Source organism: Hypanus sabinus, chromosome 5 (genome assembly GCF_030144855.1).
Source record: "Hypanus sabinus isolate sHypSab1 chromosome 5, sHypSab1.hap1, whole genome shotgun sequence".
NCBI lineage: Eukaryota > Metazoa > Chordata > Chondrichthyes > Myliobatiformes > Dasyatidae > Hypanus > Hypanus sabinus.
Genome location: NC_082710.1, coordinates 18,682,147 through 18,704,579, shown reverse-complemented (window position 1 = coordinate 18,704,579; position 22,433 = coordinate 18,682,147). Strand labels below are relative to the sequence as shown.

At 38.3% G+C, this 22,433-nt stretch overlaps 1 protein-coding gene across 14 annotated transcripts in view; it reads right to left on the bottom strand.

The window, feature by feature from the left end:
* Window positions 1-22,433, bottom strand: part of ppip5k2 (diphosphoinositol pentakisphosphate kinase 2) — a 108,276-nt gene that overhangs the window by 46,271 nt on the left and 39,572 nt on the right. For all 14 annotated transcript variants that reach the window (XR_009512117.1, XR_009512118.1, XM_059969463.1 and 11 more), the window contains exons 18-23: window positions 17,655-17,796; window positions 15,473-15,696; window positions 14,884-15,011; window positions 12,239-12,353; window positions 9,302-9,409; window positions 6,243-6,359 (exon numbers count right to left, since the gene is read on the bottom strand). Coding sequence is in view for 12 of the 14 variants with exons in the window: in XM_059969463.1 (XP_059825446.1) it covers window positions 6,243-6,359; window positions 9,302-9,409; window positions 12,239-12,353; window positions 14,884-15,011; window positions 15,473-15,696; window positions 17,655-17,796 (834 nt within the window). In the remaining 2 variants the exon portion in view is untranslated. The remainder of the gene's footprint in view (window positions 1-6,242; window positions 6,360-9,301; window positions 9,410-12,238; window positions 12,354-14,883; window positions 15,012-15,472; window positions 15,697-17,654; window positions 17,797-22,433) is intronic.

Below are 22,433 nucleotides of genomic sequence, written 5' to 3'. Positions count from 1 at the left end.
TAAGGTAGGACAGAGACTGAAAACGTGGCTGAGTGGTGACATAACAACAACTCCCCACTCAACATTAGCAAATCCAAAGAGTTGATTATTGATTATGGAAGGAGAAAACCGGAGGTCCATGAACCAGTCTTCATTAGGGAATCGGAGGTGGGGAGAGTCAGTAACTTTAAATTCCTTGGTGTTATTACTTCAGAAGATCTGTCCTGGGTCTACCGTGGGAGTGCCATCACGAAGAAGGCATGGCAGCACCTCTACTTTCTTTGAAGCTTGTGAAGATTCATTTGAAACGGTGACATGCATGAGGCTCTCCACTGGTCAGTGTCAACTGTCTAAGCAATATGCAAGCCAGGCAGTACGATTTGGAGAGAAAGCTGTTGCCCATGCACCAGGTTGCCCCTCTCCACATAGCTGATAAATCTAAAAGAACAACAGTGACCGATACAGTTCAACATCTGCAGTATCGCAGGAGTTGTCAGTCAACACTGAGCTCAAGATAGCCTTGCTTTAGGGACTCCAGCTCTGGATTTTTCCCTCAAGGTTTACTCCCGAAGCCTTCCCTATGAGAGTGTATATGTAGCTGCAAGGCAATAGGAGTTTGAGATCAGAGTTTTCATTTTCTTAGATGGGCTGCCAACCATGGCTGATGAGCTTGAAGAGACAGGTTTTAGGCATTAGTAACCTGCCTTTTCCCTTAACCTGTCAGTAGAAATGTTTTCGTCGGACTTAGTAAATAAGCCACACGTGAAGGCCAGGAGCTGGATTTGGTTGTCACTGGCTACATGGGGTGCACACCATTGGGAGCACTTGATAGGTAGTGGGAGCTTATCCCGACTAATTCCCCCGGCTGTTACAACTTTAAGGAACCAAAATCATTGACGGATTTCAGATACAAAGTGGAAAGTATACCTACAGGTTGGATCATGGATAGGTATGAAAACACAAACATCCTTGAATGGAAAAGGCTACAGTGGATACAGCCCAGTGCATCACAGGTAAAGCCCTTCCCATCACTGAGCATACCTACAAGGTACACTCTTGCAGGAAAGCAGCATCCATCAAGGACCCCCACCATTCAGGCCATTCCCTCTTCTCGCTGCTGTCATCAGGAAGGAGGCACAAAAACCTTAGGTCCCAGACCACAAGGTTCAACCATCAGGATCCTAAACCAGAGTGGATGCTCACACACCCCAACAATGAACTGATCTGACAACTCGGGCTTATTTTCAAAGACAGTATGACTCATGCTCTCAGTATTTATTTATTTATTTATTGTTTGTTTATTTTACTTTTTTAAAAATTTGTGTTTGCTTTTGTACATTAATCGTTTGTCCATTTTTGTGGGCAGTTTTTTCATTGATTCTATGGTGTTCCTTTGTACTTACTGTGAGTGCCTGTAAGAAAAATTAATCTGAAGGGTAATGTTTGGTGCCATATATGTACTTCGATAATAAATTTACTTTGAACTTGAATATGAATTCAACATAATGTACCTAGGAAACATCTGAATGCCGTATCAGTTTAAGGATATAATTAAACAAGAGAATTGTTTTTTAAAATTCATATAGAGATTAGACTGAGGCATGATTGTCTAATCTAAAGAACATTAGTGAACCAGATGGGTTGTTCATTCCCAAGATTAGATGAATTTCATGTTGAAAACAAAATCAAGCTTATCAACCAGATATGAATTCTACAGCTTCTATTATAAGATTTGAACTTAGGTCTTTAAATGTTAATTTTATCATTGTGGCTCCATTATACACAAGTAACTGAAGAAATACTTGTTTTTTGTAGCTGATGATGTGAAGCGATAATTTGATATTTTGAAAAATTACAAAATGGAAGCATTAAGTGACATCATTTGCATTAAATTTTCAAACAAAATAAATTACAAAATATTTCAGATCTGATTGCTTTCACTATGGAATATAACTCAAGCAGGAATTTAACTTGACTTGAGCAGTCATTTAAAATTATACCTTCAATGATTAAATTTGTTAAAAAGATTTAGTAGAACAATGCTATTTTCCTTCCTTGCTTCCTAACACTCTTTTCATGTACCCCAAGAATTTCAGTCATTTTATTTTAATAACATTATAAGATTTAATTTTAACATTAACCTGTTACCTCAGAAATGATGATGCATATGTGAATTCTTATACACCAATGACAACTTCCACTTTGCAGCCCGTTAAACATAGCAAATAATATTACAAGACACTTCACAATGCATAATTAAAACAAAATTTTATAACCTGCCATATGACAAGAGATGATTAAACATCTTATAGATTTAAGGGGAATCTTAGGTGCAGGACTGGTTTCAAAATTAGTAAGGGCTTTACTGGGAGCCCATATAAGTTGGTAAGAACATAGAGTTTGGTTGATGCACAGCAGAGTTTGAATGACCTCAAGTTTATGCAGTATAGGATGAAAAACATTGCTCAGCAGGGAATAATTGAGGTTTAAAAGTGACATTAACAGAACATATTTCAATTGCATTCAGACTAGGAGTAAACCTTAGAGCAAACTATGAAGCAGGCACAAATTCAAGTGTGCTTATATGGGACATCAATGGTTTATCCTCTGCAACTGCTTTCTCCATTGCCGAGACTCATGGTGATTCATGCAGGTTATTACAGAACACATACATGTTGCTATGACTTCTAATGGCTCATGAGTTGCATGCTTCACAATAACATGGAGTCATCTACAGGAGCAGATTCCATTGGTGCCAGTAATGATGGTGATGATGGGAGCGGAGAGGAGATGAGATGAGATGAGATGCAGCCAGACACTCAAAACTTACTCACTTTTGAGAATCTAGGTGTCACCCGCTGGGCCAGTATTTACCGTCTATCCTAACTGCCCTTGAAAACGTGGCAATGAGACATCTTCTTGAACTGCTGCACTCATTATGTTGAAGATACTTCTACAGTGCTGATAAGAGTTCTCCAGGATTTAGATACAGTGACAACTAAAAATTAGAGTAAGTTTTCCAAATCCTAAACGTGCAAATTTTAGGAGAAACCTTAGGTGGTGGTGTTCCTCTATAGCTGATGCTCTCGTCCTTCTTAGTGGTAGAGATCACCAGTTTGGTAGGGTCTGTTGGAGAAGCCTGGACAAATAATTGCAGAGCACTTTTCAAGTGGGACACACTGCAATACTCTTGAACTGATGTCAGAGATCATGAATGGCTAGGAACAGTGGTTGACGGGGAACCAAACAAGCAGGCTGCTTTGTCCTGAAAAGGATTACACGGGTTTTGTGCCTTATAAATATTGGAAAGACTTTGAAGTGTTATAAAGTAAGATTATTTATCTTCTGACTTGCTCTTGTCGACAAGGCATTTATACAGCTGTTCTAGTTGAATTCTGATCACATCTGATGTCCATTAAGTTGATAGTGACGGACCTGATGAAAGCAATGCTATGGAATGTCATGAATAGATGTCTAGACATTCTCTCTTCGAAGTGGTTTGCACTCGGCACTGGTGATGTAGATGTTACTTGCCACGTATTATTAGTACATGCTACATTCAGTCAAACTGCTGCCTTGATGTAAAGGACTTACATTCACCCTTCACCTCTGCGATTCAGAGTTTCGGTCCATTTTTAAACTTCTGAGATTGTGATAAGTTCCACAACAGAGTGGACCTGTCAAGACCTAAACTGGTCATCGGTGAATAAGCACATTATTGATTAACAAGTACCACCTGATAGCACGACTGATATCAATTATCATTTTCCTGATGAATGAGAGTAATTTGCTGGATTGCATGTGTTCTGCATTTTGTGATAAGCAAGTATCTGAACAATTTTCCACATTGTCAGGTAGATGGTAGTGTTGAAACTGTACCCTGCCCTCATAACTAAATGTAGGATTGCAAAGCATTGATCTGATCCAATAATTTTAAGCTCACTGATTGTCTACTGCATGCAGTTTTTGTTGTTCAGCACGAACACAGTTCTATGTTGCAGCCTCTTTGGGTAGTAATTCATTGTTTCTTAGTATTTTTGATGCTGCTCCAGGAATGACCCACTGCTATCCTCAGTGAACCAGGGTGATCCCCTGGCATCATAGAAATGGTAAAGACAGGGATACTCAAGCCTTGAGTTTTCTGATCCTGCTGATCTCACTTCAGCAGCTGCAACACAATATCTCATGGATGCCTGGTTTTGAACTGCCATATCTGTTCTTTGTCTATCCCATTCATTTCACATCACTGCAACAGGCAACTTCAACTCCATAGAGAATATACCAGTGGCAAATGCAAAGTTGGGTTCACTCACAATCTGCCTTAGACCCAGTCTAGCAGCTATAACGTTCATGAATCAGTCAGCACACGAAATAAGATAAATGGATGCTTGACGTGGACTCAGTGGGCTGAAAAGTCTGCTTTCATAACTGTATCTCCGCCTTTGAGCTTGGTCAGTGCAACCAAACTACTTTTGGTGATGGACACTGAAACTGAAGTTTTACAGTACAGTTGCACATTGAGTCTTGCAAACACCCATTTGCACAAAATCCTACCCTAACTCCATTTTATTTTCCACATATCCCCGTCAACTTCCTCCCTGATTCTACCAATCACTGGCACAGTGTTTCCCTGGTTTTTAACTAGCAATCTTGTAGTTAATATTACCTATAACTACAAAGCCTTTTCTCACTGCTGGAGAGGCAAACAAATTTGAATTCCACAGCTTTCACGGGTAGGAGTTCATGTGTCTGGATTGTTAGTATAAACTCACAGGGGCCCCATTCCTACACTCCTTTCAAACTCACTAGGTCTTGTTCATTTTAATCTCACTGTGAAACAAACTCAGGTGGGGTTTATTTCCCATGTTCCATTGAAATGGACACAAATTGCAGAAGAAAATATTATTCTACTGTGTAACATCTAAAAAAGTGTATTAAGTAGGGTAGATTATTAAAAGGAACAACATCGACTTGTTTGGAAAATTTACCATTGTGGCATCACAAATTCCCAAGGATGCCAAATTATCAAAGGTTTTAAGATAGTATCAATTGTCTCTTCAACATGCCTCAGACTATATGCAGACAGACAGACATACTTTATTGATCCTGAGGGAAATTGGGTTTCGTTACAGCCGCACCAACCAAGAATAGTGAAGAAATACAGCAATATAAAACCATAAATAATTAAATAATAATAAGTTAATCATGCCAAGTGGAAATAAGTCCAAGTCCAGCCTATTGACTCAGTGTGTCTGACACTCCGAAGGAGGAGTTGTAAAGTTTGATGGCCACAGGCAAGAATGACTTCCTATGACGCTCAGTGTTACATCTCGGTGGAATGAGTCTCTGGCTGAATGTACTCCTGTACCTAACCAGTACATTATGGAGTGGATGGGAGTCACTCCATAATTGTCCAAGATGGCATGCGACTTGGACAGCATCCTCTTTCCAGACACCCCTGTCAGAGAGTCCAGTTCCACCCCCACAACATCACTGGCATTAAGAATGAGCTTATTGATCCTGTTGGTGTCTGCTACCCTCAGCCTGCTGCCCCAACACAAAACAGCAAACATGATAGCACTGGCCACCACAGACTTGTAGAACATCCTCAGCATCGTCCGGCAGATGTTAAAGGACCTCAGTCTCCTCAGGAAATAGAGATGGCTCTGACCCTTCTTGTAGACAGCCTCAGTGTTCTTTGACCAGTCCAGTTTATCGTCCATTCGTATCCCCAGGTATTTGTAATCCTCCACTATGTCCACACTGACCCCTTGGATGGAAACAGGGGTCACCAGTGCCTTAGCCCTCCTCAGGTCCACCACCAGCTCCTTAGTCTTTTTCACGTTAAGCTGCAGATGATTCTGCTCGCACCATGTGACAAAGTTTCCCACCATATTAATGCTACAAATGCAGTTTGCTTGCATTTATTCTACTTCCTGGTTTGGCTCTAGCAAACTTCTAACTTCATTCACTATAATTCCTTAAAAGTCTCACACATACTACATTACTGAATTATTCCAATTCCTGCAGTTATTACCTGTTGACAGTCCAAATGCATAAAGTCCCCATTTCATCAAAATTCTATTTTCTATTCTTGTCAAACAATAACTTGGCAACAGGTAAATATTAGAGAACACACTACCAGAAATATCCACAGGACAATAATGTAATGTTAACTCAAAAACTTTCGATGGTACACTTGACTGAAATTGTAGTCAACATACAAATAAATGAATATAATACTAATTTTAAAAAATCAATACCTCACGAGATGCTGGTCTGTATCCAAAACCTGATGGAAGATTCTTATCTTCTTCACACCCTTTAGCACCAGGGCTAAAGTGCAATTCAACATGAAATCGTTCTTCTGAGGTAAGGTCCTGAAAGTTAGAATTATGTAAAGCTAATATTTGTAGAGCTGATTGGATAAATCAGGCATTTAATTTGTAAATAAAGTTTGTTCAGGTGACTCCCACATTACAGTTGGGAGGTTGTATTCCTAGAAAATGGTTTGTACAGTTTTCCATAACACAGATTTATATCTGCTGCACATACATCAAGAAACATGAGTTGAAAAAGAATTGTAATAATTTGCTCCTCCCACATAATTCCTGTAAGACGAATCTATTCCACACTGATTGCCGATACTTGGAAAAACCTGTTGTCATCTTTCTTCTCATTCTAACATGGTTAGACATTGCCAGTCTAGACACTTAAATGGCTAAGAGGGCATCTGTGCAGTTTTCTCCCTGGCTTTACCAATACCACTCTGAACAGGGCATGAGATGAACTGATTATGGAACCCAGGGACAACTACAATACTTGGTCCATTTCATAGTTCTATATAGCAATGAGGACAAACCGATATGATAGCATTAAATCATATTCACATCTCTGATATATCAAAGTAAACTATTTTATAAAAAGTTGTCAAAGATATTTTTTAAGCTTAAGACTGATTACTTATTTAACATAAGCTGTCATAGGCTATAGGATCATGGAACTGATCAGCAAGATGACCAACATTAGAGGAATTTGATCCTGATAAGTGTGAGGATATATATTAAGGGTAAAACATACACAAAGACTGATAGGATCCTTGGGAATTCTCAAGAAGAGTGGCACCTTGGTGTACAGGTTCAAGATTCCCTGAAGGTGATCTCGGTGGATAAAGTTGTGAAAGAGGCCAATAGGATACTTAACCTCCTTGGCTAAAGCATAAAATACAAAAGCAAGGGAGTCATAGTATAACTTTATAAAGTACTGGCCAGGTCACTGCTGGAGTCTTTTGAAAGATTTCACTCACTACAATTGAAAAAAAATTATTGCAACGGTGAAGGTGCAGAGGAAAGCCAACAGAATTGTACCTGGGATGGAATGTTTCAGTTATGCAGACTTAATAAGCTGGGATTGTTTTCCTGGAACAGCTAAGAGCAAGGGGGAACCTAATAGAGGCATAAACCAAGATTGGTAGAGAGAGCTGGGAACATTGCCCCATATCAGAGATGTCTACAGGTTACAGTTTAGGGAAAGGGCAAGGTTTAGAAGGGATCTGAGAGGGAGAACTTCCCCACCCAGGGTTGGTTGGAATCTGGGATGCATTTCTTGAGGACATGATGGAGACAAAAATTCTCCATAAGACACATGAACAGAATTAGGTCATTTGGCCCAATGAGTCTGCTCTGCCACTTCATCATGAATAATCCATTTTGTTCCCAGTCCCATTCTCCTGCCCTCTCCATGTAATCTTTCATGCCGTAACTGGAAACACTAAGGCAAGGAAGACTAAGTGCTGGTAAATAGGATTAGTTCAGGTAAGTAAGTACTTGATGGTTGACTGAATGTCTTGTCCTGTACTCTACAACTTTATGAAGAAATGGAGATTTAAATACAAAGTTAATAGAACATTTAAACTGAAGCAAAGTATTTCACTGTGATTTTATTCTGCATCTTATGTAATGCAAATAGTTTAACTGATGTGTTTTACTGGATTAAAAATAACATTACAGCTACAACAAGGATACTGAAGAAACAAAATTCGATGGGATCACTTTTAAGTATATAGAGAGTGCTTATGTTCAAAACCAGTCTTGCATTTGCCATTCTCTTTATGTGTTTGCTGATCTGAGAAATGGTTCATAGCATTTAACAAGATTAGGCCTAACCACTGTTGCAGGGTTTTAATTTGCACAACAGCTGAAATGATATGGAAACTAGTCAGCCAGACTAAATTTTGTCCAAGTTACTTCAGTGTTCTTCAATTCAACTGGGGAACAAATTCCTAAACTCCATGCACTGTAAATACAAGGAGCATCAAACCATAAACCAATTATCCTTTCAAGTTTTTTTCATATTCATTCAGTTTTCATGATCTGGCTGTCGTTCGAAAGGCCGATATTTAATACCTATTCCAATTGCCGCTGAAATGGATCATTTGCTGAGTCACTTCAGGAGGCATTAAAAAAAGAATCAATCACGTTATTGATAGATTTTTAATGATGCCACAGTAGCACAGTGGTTATCATAGTGCTATTACAATGCCTGGATTCAATTTTGCTGCTGACTGTATAGTTTGTAAATACTCCTGGTGAATGCCTCAGTTTCTGCGGGTGCTCCAATTCCCTCCCACATTCCAAAGGCATACAGAATAGTAAGTTAATTAGTCACATTGACATAATTGAGCATCCCAGCTTGTTGGGTTGGAAGGGCCTGTGATTATGCCTTTTCTCCAAAAGAAAATTACTGGGTCTGGAGTTGTATCTAGGCTGGGAATACAGACATCAGTGAGGCAGGTTTGTTTTGATGACAATCTGGTAATATTGAGCCATTGTATACCAAGACAATCACAAAACAACTGCTTAATGCTGAATTAATGACTGAATTTGAATTCCACAGCTGTCCTGGTAGGAAATGACTCATGTCGTGGTTTGTTAGATTTCTTTGGAAACCTGACCCTTAAGGAGAGATCAAGCTTTGTTCATTTTTCATCATTATCCAGGTATGACTGGACTATCTCCAATACAGATTGCAAATTAAATACATTTAAATGACGTAAATCTTATTTGAAAAATGAGAAATATTAGTTCCCATTGTTATTAGGTAAATATAGATGGCCACTAGGAATTTATCAAATTTTGCCCTTCCCTGGTATAATTTTACTAACATTTAAAGATAACAAAAGAAATTAAGATCAATTTATCTTGGAAAAAATGCTTTGACAATCTGTCCATAAAATAATTTATATTTCAAAAATATTTTTGAAATTGGCATTTATTTTATTACCTACATTATAACAGATGTAAACATGAATAAAAAGTATTACCTTGTTTGGGTCTTCATACAACATGATAACAATTTGCGTCATGTAATTAAGTTCACTGGTATAATTTAGATAACCCATTGCCCTTTTCCACTGTTCATCTTTGACCTCCTAAAAGTTAAGCAAATTGAAAGTCACATCAATTTTTTAAAAAGCACTTTATATTTCAATGAGATATCATGGCTTTGTACTATTAGTTCAATACAACTCTGCAGTCCAAGCAACTAATTGCATTAAAAAGGCAATGAACTACCAGTCACACAAATATAGATATTTGTCTTTTAGACTGATAGTGGTGTATATCAATATAAACATGGTCAACATCTTTGTCCATTTCTAATTGTCTTCCTGAACCACAACAATGCACCAGGAAAAGGCACTCCCATGATGCGCTTGAGTATGGAGTCATACAATTAGCATCCAACAGTAATGAAAAAGCTGTGATATTTTTCCAAGAAATGTCTGAATGACTTGGTGGCTATGTTGCAGTATTCTCAAACACTTATTACACTTACCCTTCATGGTGGTGGAAGTTGTAGCTTTGGTATTGAAAGTAACTGCAATGCATTTTGCAGGCAATACACACCGTGGTCTTAGCTGTCAAGGTTAGTGGGAAGGGATGCAGGGTGCGAATGTTTAAAAGTGGTGGCTGCCAATCAAGCATGTTGTCTTGATCCAGATGGTATTAAGCTTCAATTTTTGTTAGACTTGAGCTCAGGCAGTACAGTGAAGACATATTCCAACAGATAATAGGTGCAGGAGTAGGCCCTTCGGCCCTTCGAGCCAGCACCACCATTCAATGTGATCATGACTGATCATTCACAATCAGTACCCTGTTCCTGCCTTCTCTCCATATCCATCACACTCTTGACTTCTGCACAGCATATGCAACATCTGACCTACTTTTGTAACAAGATTGCGCATGTGCCTGAACAGAGAACATAGAACACTACAGCAGAGTAAAGATCTTTTGGCCCACAATGTTGTACTGACCTTTAAAAGTTCTCCACAATCAATTTAACAATTTCCTCCAGTTACATGTGCCTATCTAAGAGTCTTTTAAAAGTCGATAATGTATCAATAACCCTGCGGTTCTAGTGACTTACCACTCTGTAAATAACCTACCATTAACATCTCCCTTAAACTTTCCTCCAATCACCTTAAAATCACCTTAAAATTATGCCCCCTCTTATTAGCCATTTCCCCACGGAGCAAAGGTCCTGGCTGTCCACTCTATCTATGTTGCTCATCATTCTTATACACCTTTCATCCTCCTTTGCTCCAAACTCACAGTTCTAAATTCTCAACAAACAGATACCTTTTACTCCACATCTACACTCTTCTGTACACAGACAGTTTAACCCTCCAGAGTGAAGTGAACAAAACCACTGGTTGGTGATGACTTCCTGGAGTACTCACTTCACCTGGTCCTGATCTCCTGTCCTCCTACATATTAAAATGACTCAGAATTCTGTCACAGAAGTTGCCAGTGTACACATTGGTAGAGACAAGTATATTAAAAGGCATCATACAGGTTGAACATTTACCACATAATAAGCATTTTCCTATTAATTACTCATGACCTTAACTGCAAGCACCCAAGTGAAAACTACCATTGAATTGCTTTCAAAACAAGTGTAAAAAGCATGACGAAGAATGCTTAGAAAAGATAAAATGCTAGAAATACTTTGCAGATCAGGCTGCATCTGCAGAAAAATAATGAGATGAAGTTGTCACCTGGTGGCTAACCAGAAAAAGTTCAAAATTAAATATGCCTGAAAAGACAGAGAAGGCTGCTATTCTTGCATTTGTGAAGTATCTGAACAAGTACTTAAATTATCATGGCTTAGAAAGCTATAGATCAAGAATGAGTATATAGGATTAGTACAGATGAATAGCTTATGGGCAGGACAGACATGGTGGACTGAAGTCCCTGTTTCTATACTGTATGTCAGAGGGAAGGGACATTTGCTTTGTTATCTCCATGTCTCAACTTCAAATATATTCAGTTTCAGTTATTCCTTGATACTGATAAAAGATCGATGATCTGAAATATTACCTACTTGTTGCCTGATCTATTGAGGAGCCCCATAAGAACTGAAAATACTTCAGATAACAGTTTTATTGAAAATTTCTTAATATATTGACCTTTAAATATAGATACAGTGAGTCAGTAAAATTGAAAAAAAAAGGATATCCACATTACTATATTCATTTAAATGAATATTCTAAATATCTATGTTTAGGTATGGAAAAAGAATTTGCACATTTAATGCAGACTGATTTCAACACTAATAGTACAAGGTTTAAGTCGGATCATAGAGCAGCTGTGTGGTGCATGTCAAAAACTCATACCCAAAAGATGGCTTGTTGCTTAGAAAGATCAATCTGGTTGGATTCAGTTGTGGTTGCCTGAACAACTCATTTGTGAGACAGAATTTGGCAAAAAGTCTTCAAGCAAGCATTGTCTGCAACAGATGCCACTAAGGATGTTTGTGTGCCTCCAATTGCAAGCATTCCACGTGCACTGAGAACTCAGAATTCATGAGAATTACAGAGAACAAGCCAAATACAAAAATTACATTTTCTCTTTCAAGCCTATGAACTGCAGATAAACACTGTGAATAGAATTGAGGATTTAATTACCTTTGACAACCAAATCATTAGCCATTAAGTTCTGGAATTACTTCTGCAAATCTCAAGGCACTTCCTTAAAATAATCTGTTTTAATATTTACCACAGCACTTTAACCAAGAATTTTGCACCAGTACAAATGTTTCCTTTATTCAACCACAACCTTTCACCAATTATGGTCAAGAGTCTTGCTATTATTCAGTGAAAGTGACTTGTTTGTAATTGTAAGTATTATATCTTTTCATTAATTAGTTACCTGAAATTAACATTTTAAAAACTTCAAGAACCAATGTTCCCAACACTTACATCACACAGGGCACCATAGCGCAATAAAGAGAGAAGCGAATGTACATGGCTCTCACTAGTAAAATACAACCGAGTACGAACATGTCGCTCTGGGGACATCACCCCTCTTGAGTATCTGGAATAAAGGTATACAATTAATATACTGTACTGCAGTATATAATCAATATGCAGTATACAATACAATGAAAAGTTGATATTTTAAATGGGAAAAAGATCAAATTGCTTATATGCTTCTACGATACTAATTTATTGTCTTCATTCCCACAGTGAATGTTTCATTTATACAGTCCACATTTTTATTGTCTGAAATAACCAAGAGAACACATACTAGAAGAAAGGCAGTTAAGCTTTGCTATCCAGCATTAAAATTTGTTAAACTATATACAATGCATGATCAGGTCATTCGCATCTTCTCAAAAACTATCTATCTTCCTGATTTATTCTACATTAAGAAATTAGTTTTATTTGTCTCATGTACATCGAGCCAGACAGTGAAATGTGCCGTTTGTATAAAGATTAAATTAGCGAAGATTGTGCAAGGCAGTCTGCATGTATTGCCACACTTCCTGCGCCACAGCAAGTTGGTTACTTCTGTCACAAAGATTGAAAAGATGAAATATGAAAGGAGCTAGCCAATAATATCAAAGATACCAAAAGTTTTCTCAGATATATAATGAGTAAAAGAGAGGTGAGAGTGGATATCGGACCACTGGAAAATGATGCTGGAGAGGTAATAAGTGAGGACAAAGAAGTAGCAGGCAAACTTTATAAGTATTCTGCATCAGTCTTCATTGTGGAAAACACAAGCTGTACGCCAGAAATTTGAGAGTGTCAGCAGACAGAAGTGAGTGCAGTTGCTATTACCAAAGAGAAAATATTTGGGAAACTGAAAGATTTGAAGGTAGGTAAACTGAAGAGATTGTGTAATAGGTTCTGGAATGGTTCCAGAAGACTGGAAAGTTGCAAATGTCATTGCACTCTTTAAGAAAGGAAAAAAAGAGGCCAGTCAGTCTGACTTCAGTGGTTGAGAAGATGTTTGGAGCCTATTATTAAGGATGAGGTTTTGGGGTACTTGGAGGCACATGTTAAAGTGGGCCAAAGTCAGCATGGTTTCCTTAAGGGATATATTGCCTGACAAACCTGATGGAATAACAGATAAAGGAGAGCCAGTGTATGTTTTCTATTTGGATTTTCAGAATGCATTTGACAAGGTGTCACACATGAAGCTGCTTATAACAAGATAAGGGTCCATGATATTACAGGAAAGATATTAGCATGGATAGAGGATTGGCTGACTGGCAGGAGGCAAAAAGCAGAAATAAAAGTGATCAATTCTGGTGGGCTGCCAGTGACTAGTGGTATTCCACCAGTACTGGGACCGCTTCTTTTCAAATCATATGTCAATGATTTGGATGCTGGAATCAATGTGTTTGTGGTCAAATTTGCAGCCAATACAAAGACACACAGAGAGGCAAGTAGTGTTGAGGAAGAAGAGAATCTCTTGTGCTAGGTTCCCTGAAGGTTAACTTGCAGGTTGCATCAGTGGTAAGGAAGGAAAATTCAATGTTAGCCTTCATTTCAAGAGGACCAGAATACAAGAGCAAGAAGAAAATACTCAGACTGCATTTGGAGCATTGTGAGCAGTTTTGGGCCTCTTTTCTAAGGAAGCATGTGCTGGCATTGGAAAGGGTCCAAAAGAGGTTCATGAGAATGATTCCAGAAATGAATGAGGACCAGGTGATGACTTTGGGTGTGTACTCACAGGAGTTTAAAAGAAACTGGGTGCGGCATTCTTTAGCTAGATGGTGGTGAATCTGTGGAATTCCTTGCGACGGATGGCTGTGGAGGCCATGTCATTGATTATATTTAAAGTAGTGGTTGCTATGTTCTTGATTAGTCAGGGCATCAAAGGTTACAGGGAGAAGAGTGGAGGAGGGGATTGAAAGGTCAGCCTTGATAGAATGGCAGAGCAGACTCGATGAGCCAAATAGCCTAAATCTGCTCCAATGTCTTATGATCTATAGAACATGTCCAATATTTCCACTTGGAACCTGACTTAAGCTTCTTACATCAAGCATTCCTGTAAATCCAACCTCTGTAGTATTATCCCTCAGCTCACATAGGACTAAATGTTCTTGCCTTGTGACTTTTATAATGCCTTTTTCCAACACTGTCTAGCTATCGTTCCGTTTCATAAATTTCAGCTCATCCAAAGCTTTACCTTCTTAGGACTATCTCATTTCTCATTAACCCTGTTCCCAAATAATTTAAGGTTTATCTCCTAATCACTGATGCATTTAAATTGTTTGATAAACTTGCCCCCCTCTGTCACTGGAAACGCAAATACTTTACAATTCTCCAGCATTGGCCTGTCAAAAAGCTCTGGCCTAAATATTTCAGAGAATATCCCCCTTAAAATCTAAACCATCAGCTACCTTCCTGCATCTCAATCAGCCAATTAGTTAAAATGAATTGTGAAGCCAAGTTCAATCATTTGAACAGCAAAAGAATCCAATATCAACATGACATGTCTATTAACAAAGTGCTGGTTTTCTGATAATACTCATGTGGAAAGGATTTGAGAAATTGGTATTTTCTAAAAGATTTAGAATTTCATTAATGGTTTATTGTAAAGAAGCTCTTACAGTGGATGGAGCTTGTTGACAGTGTCATCATCCTGCGTTCTCTGTAGGTCGGAACGAATTTTTCTAATCAAAGGAGTACAATACCCTTTGGCAATATCCAATTTCTCATCCTTGTTAATACCGTATTCCTGAAAAACAGTAATAATCATCACTAAAAAAAATCTAAGAACCTTTTTAAGAAGTGTTGTTAATTCAAAATTGAACAAGTCTGCTAATACAAAATCTGTCACGTACATTTCAAGAAATGTACAGTGCCACCCTCGTGTTTCAAAAGGTACTTCAGACACATCCTATGAGCAACTTAATTGCACTGGATAAAGACATGAGGGTTTTATCCATTAACCAGTTATTTTACATCTGTTTTCAAAGATGTGGCATCAAAATTGCTTTCCCTATTTGGACTGTATTTAAAAGAATTACCTCACTCAATTCTTATCATGAAAAATGACAAATTTAGAATATACAGTAACCCATGGGAGAGAAAAGCAACAAACGAGGGGAAATAAATGTTAACAAAATAACATTTTGTTATTACAAAGAACATAACAAAGTAACAAAATAACCCTACCAGTAAAAAGTTGCTAATTACCTGAGGTATGACGATGTCAGCCAGTGATTTTGATAACTGATACAGTTCCATTGTATCATTCAGTTTTAAGGAACTATTGTGCTGAACATCATATTTTATGCAGTCATAGATATCAGGAATTTTACTTATATCATATCGACCACTCTTCATTTTGACATCCTTTTCTAACTTAGCCCATCGTCTAAGCATCAGTTCAAGCGATTCACTATGATAAAGCTGAATATCTGTAATTGCAAAGAAAACATTTACTCCATTGTTTAACGTTAAAAGATGAAAAGAAAAAAGCATTATCAATGAATTTTGAGAACAGAGAATATAAGCATTAATTAGATGTACTGACAGTGTTTCCTTAAGGTTATTATAGCTGGGGATGGTAATGGGGACAAGCTCCCACTGCCTATAAACTGCTCCCTGTGGCATGCATCTCAAACAGCCTCTGACAACCAAGTGTAGCTTCTGGCCTTCACATGTGGCTGAGCTACTAAGCCTTGCAGAACTGTTTCTACCGACAGGAGAAGGGACAAAGGCAGGTTACTGGTGCCTTAAAACCAGTCGCTTTGGGCAGATGGAGCTCGTCAGCCATCTAGAAGGAAAATTCTGATGTCAAACCTCCACTGCCTTTCAGTTTTACCCACTCATGGGGAAGACTTCAGGCATAAACCCAGAGGGAAAATCTGGAGCTGGAGTCCCTAAGGCACTCCTATGCTGAGTTCAACACTGGACTGGCATCTTCTACAAAGCTGCTGGTAGCAAACTGTATCGATCTCTGCCGTTCCTTTGGTTTCATTAGATGTGTGGAGAGGGGGAGCTTGCTACATGGGCAATAGCTTGCTCTCTATATTGTACTGTCCAGGCTTGGTGTCTAGACAGCTAGGATGCAACATCCACGGTTGACCCTGACCGACAGAGACCTCATTCACTGACAGTGGCAAAATTTATTCTCCATCCTTAAATGCCCACAAGCTGAAGAAATAGTTAAGAGTCAATCTCATCAGAAAGTCTGAAATCACACACAATCCAGATAAGGCAAGGATGGCAGACATTTTTTTTTCTTTAAAGACAGGAGTAAACCAATGCATTTTTTACATTTTTTACATCATTTTTTAAACGGTGCTTTTTACCATTTCCAAGATTGGCAATCCCAAAAATTAACCAAAATGCTGGCATCTGTGGGAAGTGAAAGAGAGCAAACACTTCAGGTCAAAATCCTTTGTCTCTATCCACAGCTGCTGTCTGATCTGCACTTTGTTTTTATTTTAATTCTCCTATACCCATCGTTCTTTTTCATTAACTGCTAAATATTGCATGTTCCCATTTCAGCCTCTTCCATTGTTTAATTGAAGCACAATGTAAGCCCGAGGAACTGCATTTCAACTTCCAAATGGCAGAATACAGCCTTCAGGACTGTACACTGAATTCAATTTTAAACCATCGTTTATTGCAGTCTTGTAAATTACACTTTCCAAGTCACCCATCCAAAACTAGCCCCCACACCACTAACTAAATGCCATTTCACTTTCATTTCCGATTTTGTTCAACTCTTATTTATGCCTCCTAGACGTATAACTTTACCACTACTCGGATCAGTTAACCTCTCCATCAGAGATTCTCCCATTCATTCTCTATTTATTTAGTCAGAGATGGAAGATTTTAGAAATGTCATCGGCATGACCTGTGTGATGCACACGTTTTCCAGCATTACTGGTTTTCCCATATTGGCATTATTTTGTCTTTGAACTCATTTCCATGCTCCTCTGTTCTGGATAATTACTCTTTACTCATGCTCTCTCAAAATTTTTAGCCATTCAGCTCCTTATTAACAGTTCATTCCAACCCAACAAGGCTGTGCAGCCAGTCACGACTAATCCTAAAACCTTTGGAATGCTGGAGGAAATTGCAGTACCCAGAGGAAACCCACACAGTCACAGGGAGAATGTACAAACTCTTTACAGCTAGCGGTAGAACTAAACCCGGATCACTGGAGTTATAATAGCGATACCTAACCAGTATTTTTGTCATTAATCTACAAAGTGGTACATTCTCAAATGAGTTGTTATTACAGATGCTGCACTTTTATTATTACTCAAACACTTAATCTGCTTTGCTAATGCTTTTTAACATCATTTTGATTCCATTTTATCATCCTCTTCGTTGTTGACTGCATGTAAATGAAATATCTTACCAGCTGATTTAGGATCTTCCATCCTCTGCCTAATTTGGGATGTCAGGCTCTGAATCAAGGTGTAGACCTTATCACAGGTTTTAACAGGATTTTTGATAAACTGCATTGACTTAATTATAGAACTGTTTTTAGTTGGAGCAAGCTGAAAAAGTAAGTATTAAAGTATTATAATACACCTAATAGTTCAAAGTTAAAATCACTAACTTCTGACAAAATTACTGAAGAGTGGAAAAAAGGGAAAAGGAAATTGAGAGGAAAAAAGTGCAAAATAAACAGAATATAAACCAGAAAGCAGTTCTTTCTAATGATTGACACAAAGTTATCATTCTACTATTACAGGTGTGCAGTAAACACTATAACGTTGACTCCTTGCGTCAGCTGAAAAGAACTTGTGCTTGCTAGCTTTCAAAGGATATGTCTTGGAGACTTGCACCTGGAAAACTACATCAAAGTAAAATGACAACTTTTCTTGATACATGATCACCACATGGAAGTAAAGTGAAAATCAAGCCCACAGCAAATTGTGAATTTTATAATAGTCTAAACCGGGACTGCTTTCACACCTGTGCCCCCCAGTTTGTATTCTAGTAATGAGAGGAACACAAAGTCTATAAGTAACAATCAGAAATCCAGACAAAACATTTTTCCCCAAGAAAATCCAGAGTAACCACATTAAGGCTTAAGGATGAAATAAGCGTAAAGGTGCCAAAGACTCCAGAAGTCAACAGTAGCTTTTTAGGCAATGTTGTAGGGCAAATCCTTCATATCCATTTAGATCTAATTCTTATAAAAATACAAATCGGAAGATCAGTAGTAGATCACTCTTACTTAAAGTAATTGCTGACCTGATTAAAGATTTGCTTTATTTGTTACATATAGATTGACACATACAGTGCAAAGAATAATTTGTGTTAACTACTAACACAATCTGGGGATGTGCTGAGGACAGCCCATAAGTGTCACCATGCTTCGGGCACTGGCAAACAACTTACTGACTCTAAGCCATACACCCTTAGAATTTGGAAGGATTAAGGTGGAAACTGGAGCATCTGGAAGAAACTCAAGCAGTCATGGGGAGAACTCACTGACTTCAAAACAGTGGTGAGAACTGAACCCCACTATTCCAATCAATGGCACTGTAAAGCACTACTTTACCATGATGCCCCAAATGACTAATCTCAACATCACAATCCTGTTTTCTGACAGTAAACATTCACCTCCTTGCCTATCAATCTAAAATGTTTAAAAGACTCAGTCTACAGTGCTCCTTAAGGGAGTTTCAATGATGTGCACTACCCCAAGTAGAAAATGCATCATCTCCGTTTTAAGCAGGCAACTCCCCAGTTCTAAAATCTCCTGCAAAAGGGAGCATTCACTCGACATCCATCTTGCCAAGATCACTTGGGATCCCTTGTTTAAATCATCATGACTCACTTTTCTTACTTTAGTGCATATAAGCATACCTTTAAAACTTTGTTCATATGACAAATGCCCATACTAGTAACAGTTTCTTTCATCTTTAACTGCTTCCTGGCATTTAATCATTATCTGAAATATGATTCTCCTTTTGGATCTCTTTGGCAAAACAAAAAAAAAGCTAACAAAATGCCACATGTTTATCTGTGCAGAAGTAAACAGATCATACAAGCTATTAACGATAAATTAATCAGGAGCCTTATGAGTTCTAAGGAGATGCCAAATGAATGCAAAGACCACAGGCTCCTCACATACTGCCAAAAAAAAAGCAATTTGCAGCTTTTGTTTGGTGGCTGCATGGACCATTCAGCAATGAAAGGAAGGAGTGATTGAGGTTTTCTTGCCTGTTCCAGATTTGCCCTTGATTGGAAATCTACCAAGAGGAGTCTGAAGTCTTAAATTAAGAATGCATTCAGAAAAGAACAACTTCATGTCTATATTGCATCTCTACCATAGTAAAATATCTTAAGATGCTTCATATAGGCAGCATTATACAAAAATTTAGTAAGGCAGAAAGCCGATATCAGGTCAGTGCTTGGTCAAAGAGGTAACTGAATAAGTATTTTGCATCAATCTTCACGGTGGAAGACACTAGCAGTATGGTGGAAGTTCCAGGTGTTGGGAGTCATGAAGTGAGTGAAGTTACTATAAGTAGAGAGAAGGTTCTTGGGTAACTGAAAAAGTATGAAGGTAGATAAGCAACCTGGACCAGCTAGTATACATCTCAGAGTTCTGAAAGAGGTGGCTGAAGAGATCGTGGAGACAACAGTAGTGATCTTTCAAGAACAAAGAGAGCCTTTTCTGGCTGGCTGCTGGTGACTATTGGTGTTCCACAGGGATCTGTGTTGGGACCGATTCCCTTTACGTTAAATATGTGGGATGAAGTCAAAGGGGTCAAAATTGGAAATCAGGGCTAAATTTCAGTTTACTGTCAATTTCAAGAAAAGCAGCAACATTATCCTTGGTATCTAAGAACTATCTTGGGTAGATGTCTGTAGACTATCCAGAAGAATTGAATCAGTATATTTACAGCTCCAGCAAAGGCTTTCAAACGCTGCCCATCACAGAAAACAAAACCCACCCATAATTGTAAAATAGGCATGACATCAATAAACTTCTGTTATCTTCAATGACATATCCTCTAGTATTTACCTTCCTATGTTCAGTTAAGCCTTTGCCTTTCCCATTCCAAATTAGATCAATTACTTAATATAGAGTTTGAAGAGATTTGGCATGTCAACAGATACACTCAGAAACTTCCATAGTTGTACCATGGAGAGCATTCTGCCAGGTTGCATCACTGTCTCGTATGGAGGGGCTACTGCACAGGACTGAAAGAAGCTGCAGAAGGTTGTAAATCTAATCAGCTCCATCTTGGGCACTAGCCTACAAAGTACCCAGGATGTCTTTAGGAAGCGGTGTCTCAGAAAGGCAGCATCCATTATTAAGGACCTCCACCACCCAGGGCATGCCTTTCTCTCAGTGTTACCATCAGGTAAGAGATACAGAAGCCGAAAGGCACACACTCAGCGACTCAGGAACAGCTTCTTCCCCTCTGCCATCCGATTCCTAAATGGACATTGAAGCTTTGGACACTACCTCAATTTTTTAAAATATACAGCATTTCTGTTTTTGCACATGTTAAAAAATCTATTCAATATACATAATTGATTTACTTGTTTATTATGTTTTATTTTATTTATTATTTTTTTCTCTCTCTGCTAGATTATGTATTGCATTGAACTGCTGCTGCAAAGTTAACAAATCTCATGTCACATGCCGGTGATAATAAACCTGATTCTGATTATTTGCAATTGTATGAAGTTCAACACTAGGACACTGAATTAAAGAGAAGTACAGCATGGAAACAGGCCTTTCAACCCAACTTGTCTATGCCAGTCAAGCTAGTCCATTTGCCTACATTTGGCCACTAAGCTACTCCCATCCACATACTCAATACCTTCTAAATGTAGCTATTGTACTCACCTCAGCTACTCTCTCTGGCAACTCATTCCATGTATACACCACCCGTTGTGTGAAGTTACCCTCTGGTCCCTTTTATATCTTTCCCTTCTCATGTTCAACCTACACATTCTAGTTTTTGGTTCTCTTCCCCTGAGAAGACTGTGTGTGCTTATGATTTTATACACTTCCATAAGGTATCCTACATTCTAAGGAATAAAGTCCTAATCTACCCAAACATTCATTCTAACTCAAGCCCTCAATTCCCGGCAACATTTTTGTAAATCTACTCTGTTCTCTTTCCTACCTTTCTACAAAGACTCCAGTGGAAATTGTTGCTTTCTTCTTCAATATATGCAAAGTTCAAAAGGCACAAGTACTAAAACTAATAAATGCTACCGTTTATGAATTTTAACTTTGGAATTCAGAGAAGCAATGCAAAAATATAAAAAAGTACCAAATTAATTTGCAATCACAATGTGAAAAAGATGGGACCATGTGAAAGGAGGAGCAGAATACCAAAAATGTGCATGAATTTTAAAGTAACAATTATAGCAAAATTTTAAATTATTAACATCAAAGGATATTAAAAAAAATCAGTTTGATCTGATACTCAGTGTTTACTCTGAAAACTCCGTATGTCATTGTCAGAAACATGTTAATACAAAACTATATGAACAAGGAGAAAGGGACAGCAACATTTGAAAGTTGTAATACACTGACCCTCTTTATTCTCGCCACAATCCTCAGGGATGGTCAGTCGTTGTCTATCTACCTGTCAGTTGGTTTGGACATGCAAGAACAGTAAGAACAGCTAGAGGAATAGCTTCTTTTTTTGCTCTTGCATTCCAAATGTGCCCTTGCCTGAATCTCTGGAATTATTTCACTGAACATTTCAACTTAAAAACATAGAAAACCACAATACAGGCCCTTCAGCCCACAAAGCTGTGGCGAACATGTCCTTACCTTAGAAACTACCTAGGGTTACCCATAGCTTTCCTAAGCCACATGTACTTATCCATGAATCTCTTAAAAGACCCTATCATATCCACCTCCACCACCTTCACACTCACCACTCTTTGCATAAAAAACTTAGCCCTGACATCTCCTCTGTACCTACTTCCAAGCACCTAAAAAATGTGCCCTCTTGTGTTAGCCATTTCAGCCCTGGGAAAAAGCCTCTGATTATCCACACAATCAATGCCTCTCATCATCTTATACACCTCAATCAGGTCACCTCTCATCCTCCATTGCTCCAAGGAGAAAAAGCCGAGTTCCCTCAACCTATTCTCATAGGCATGCTCCCCAATCCAGGCAACATCCTTGTAAATCTCCTCTGCA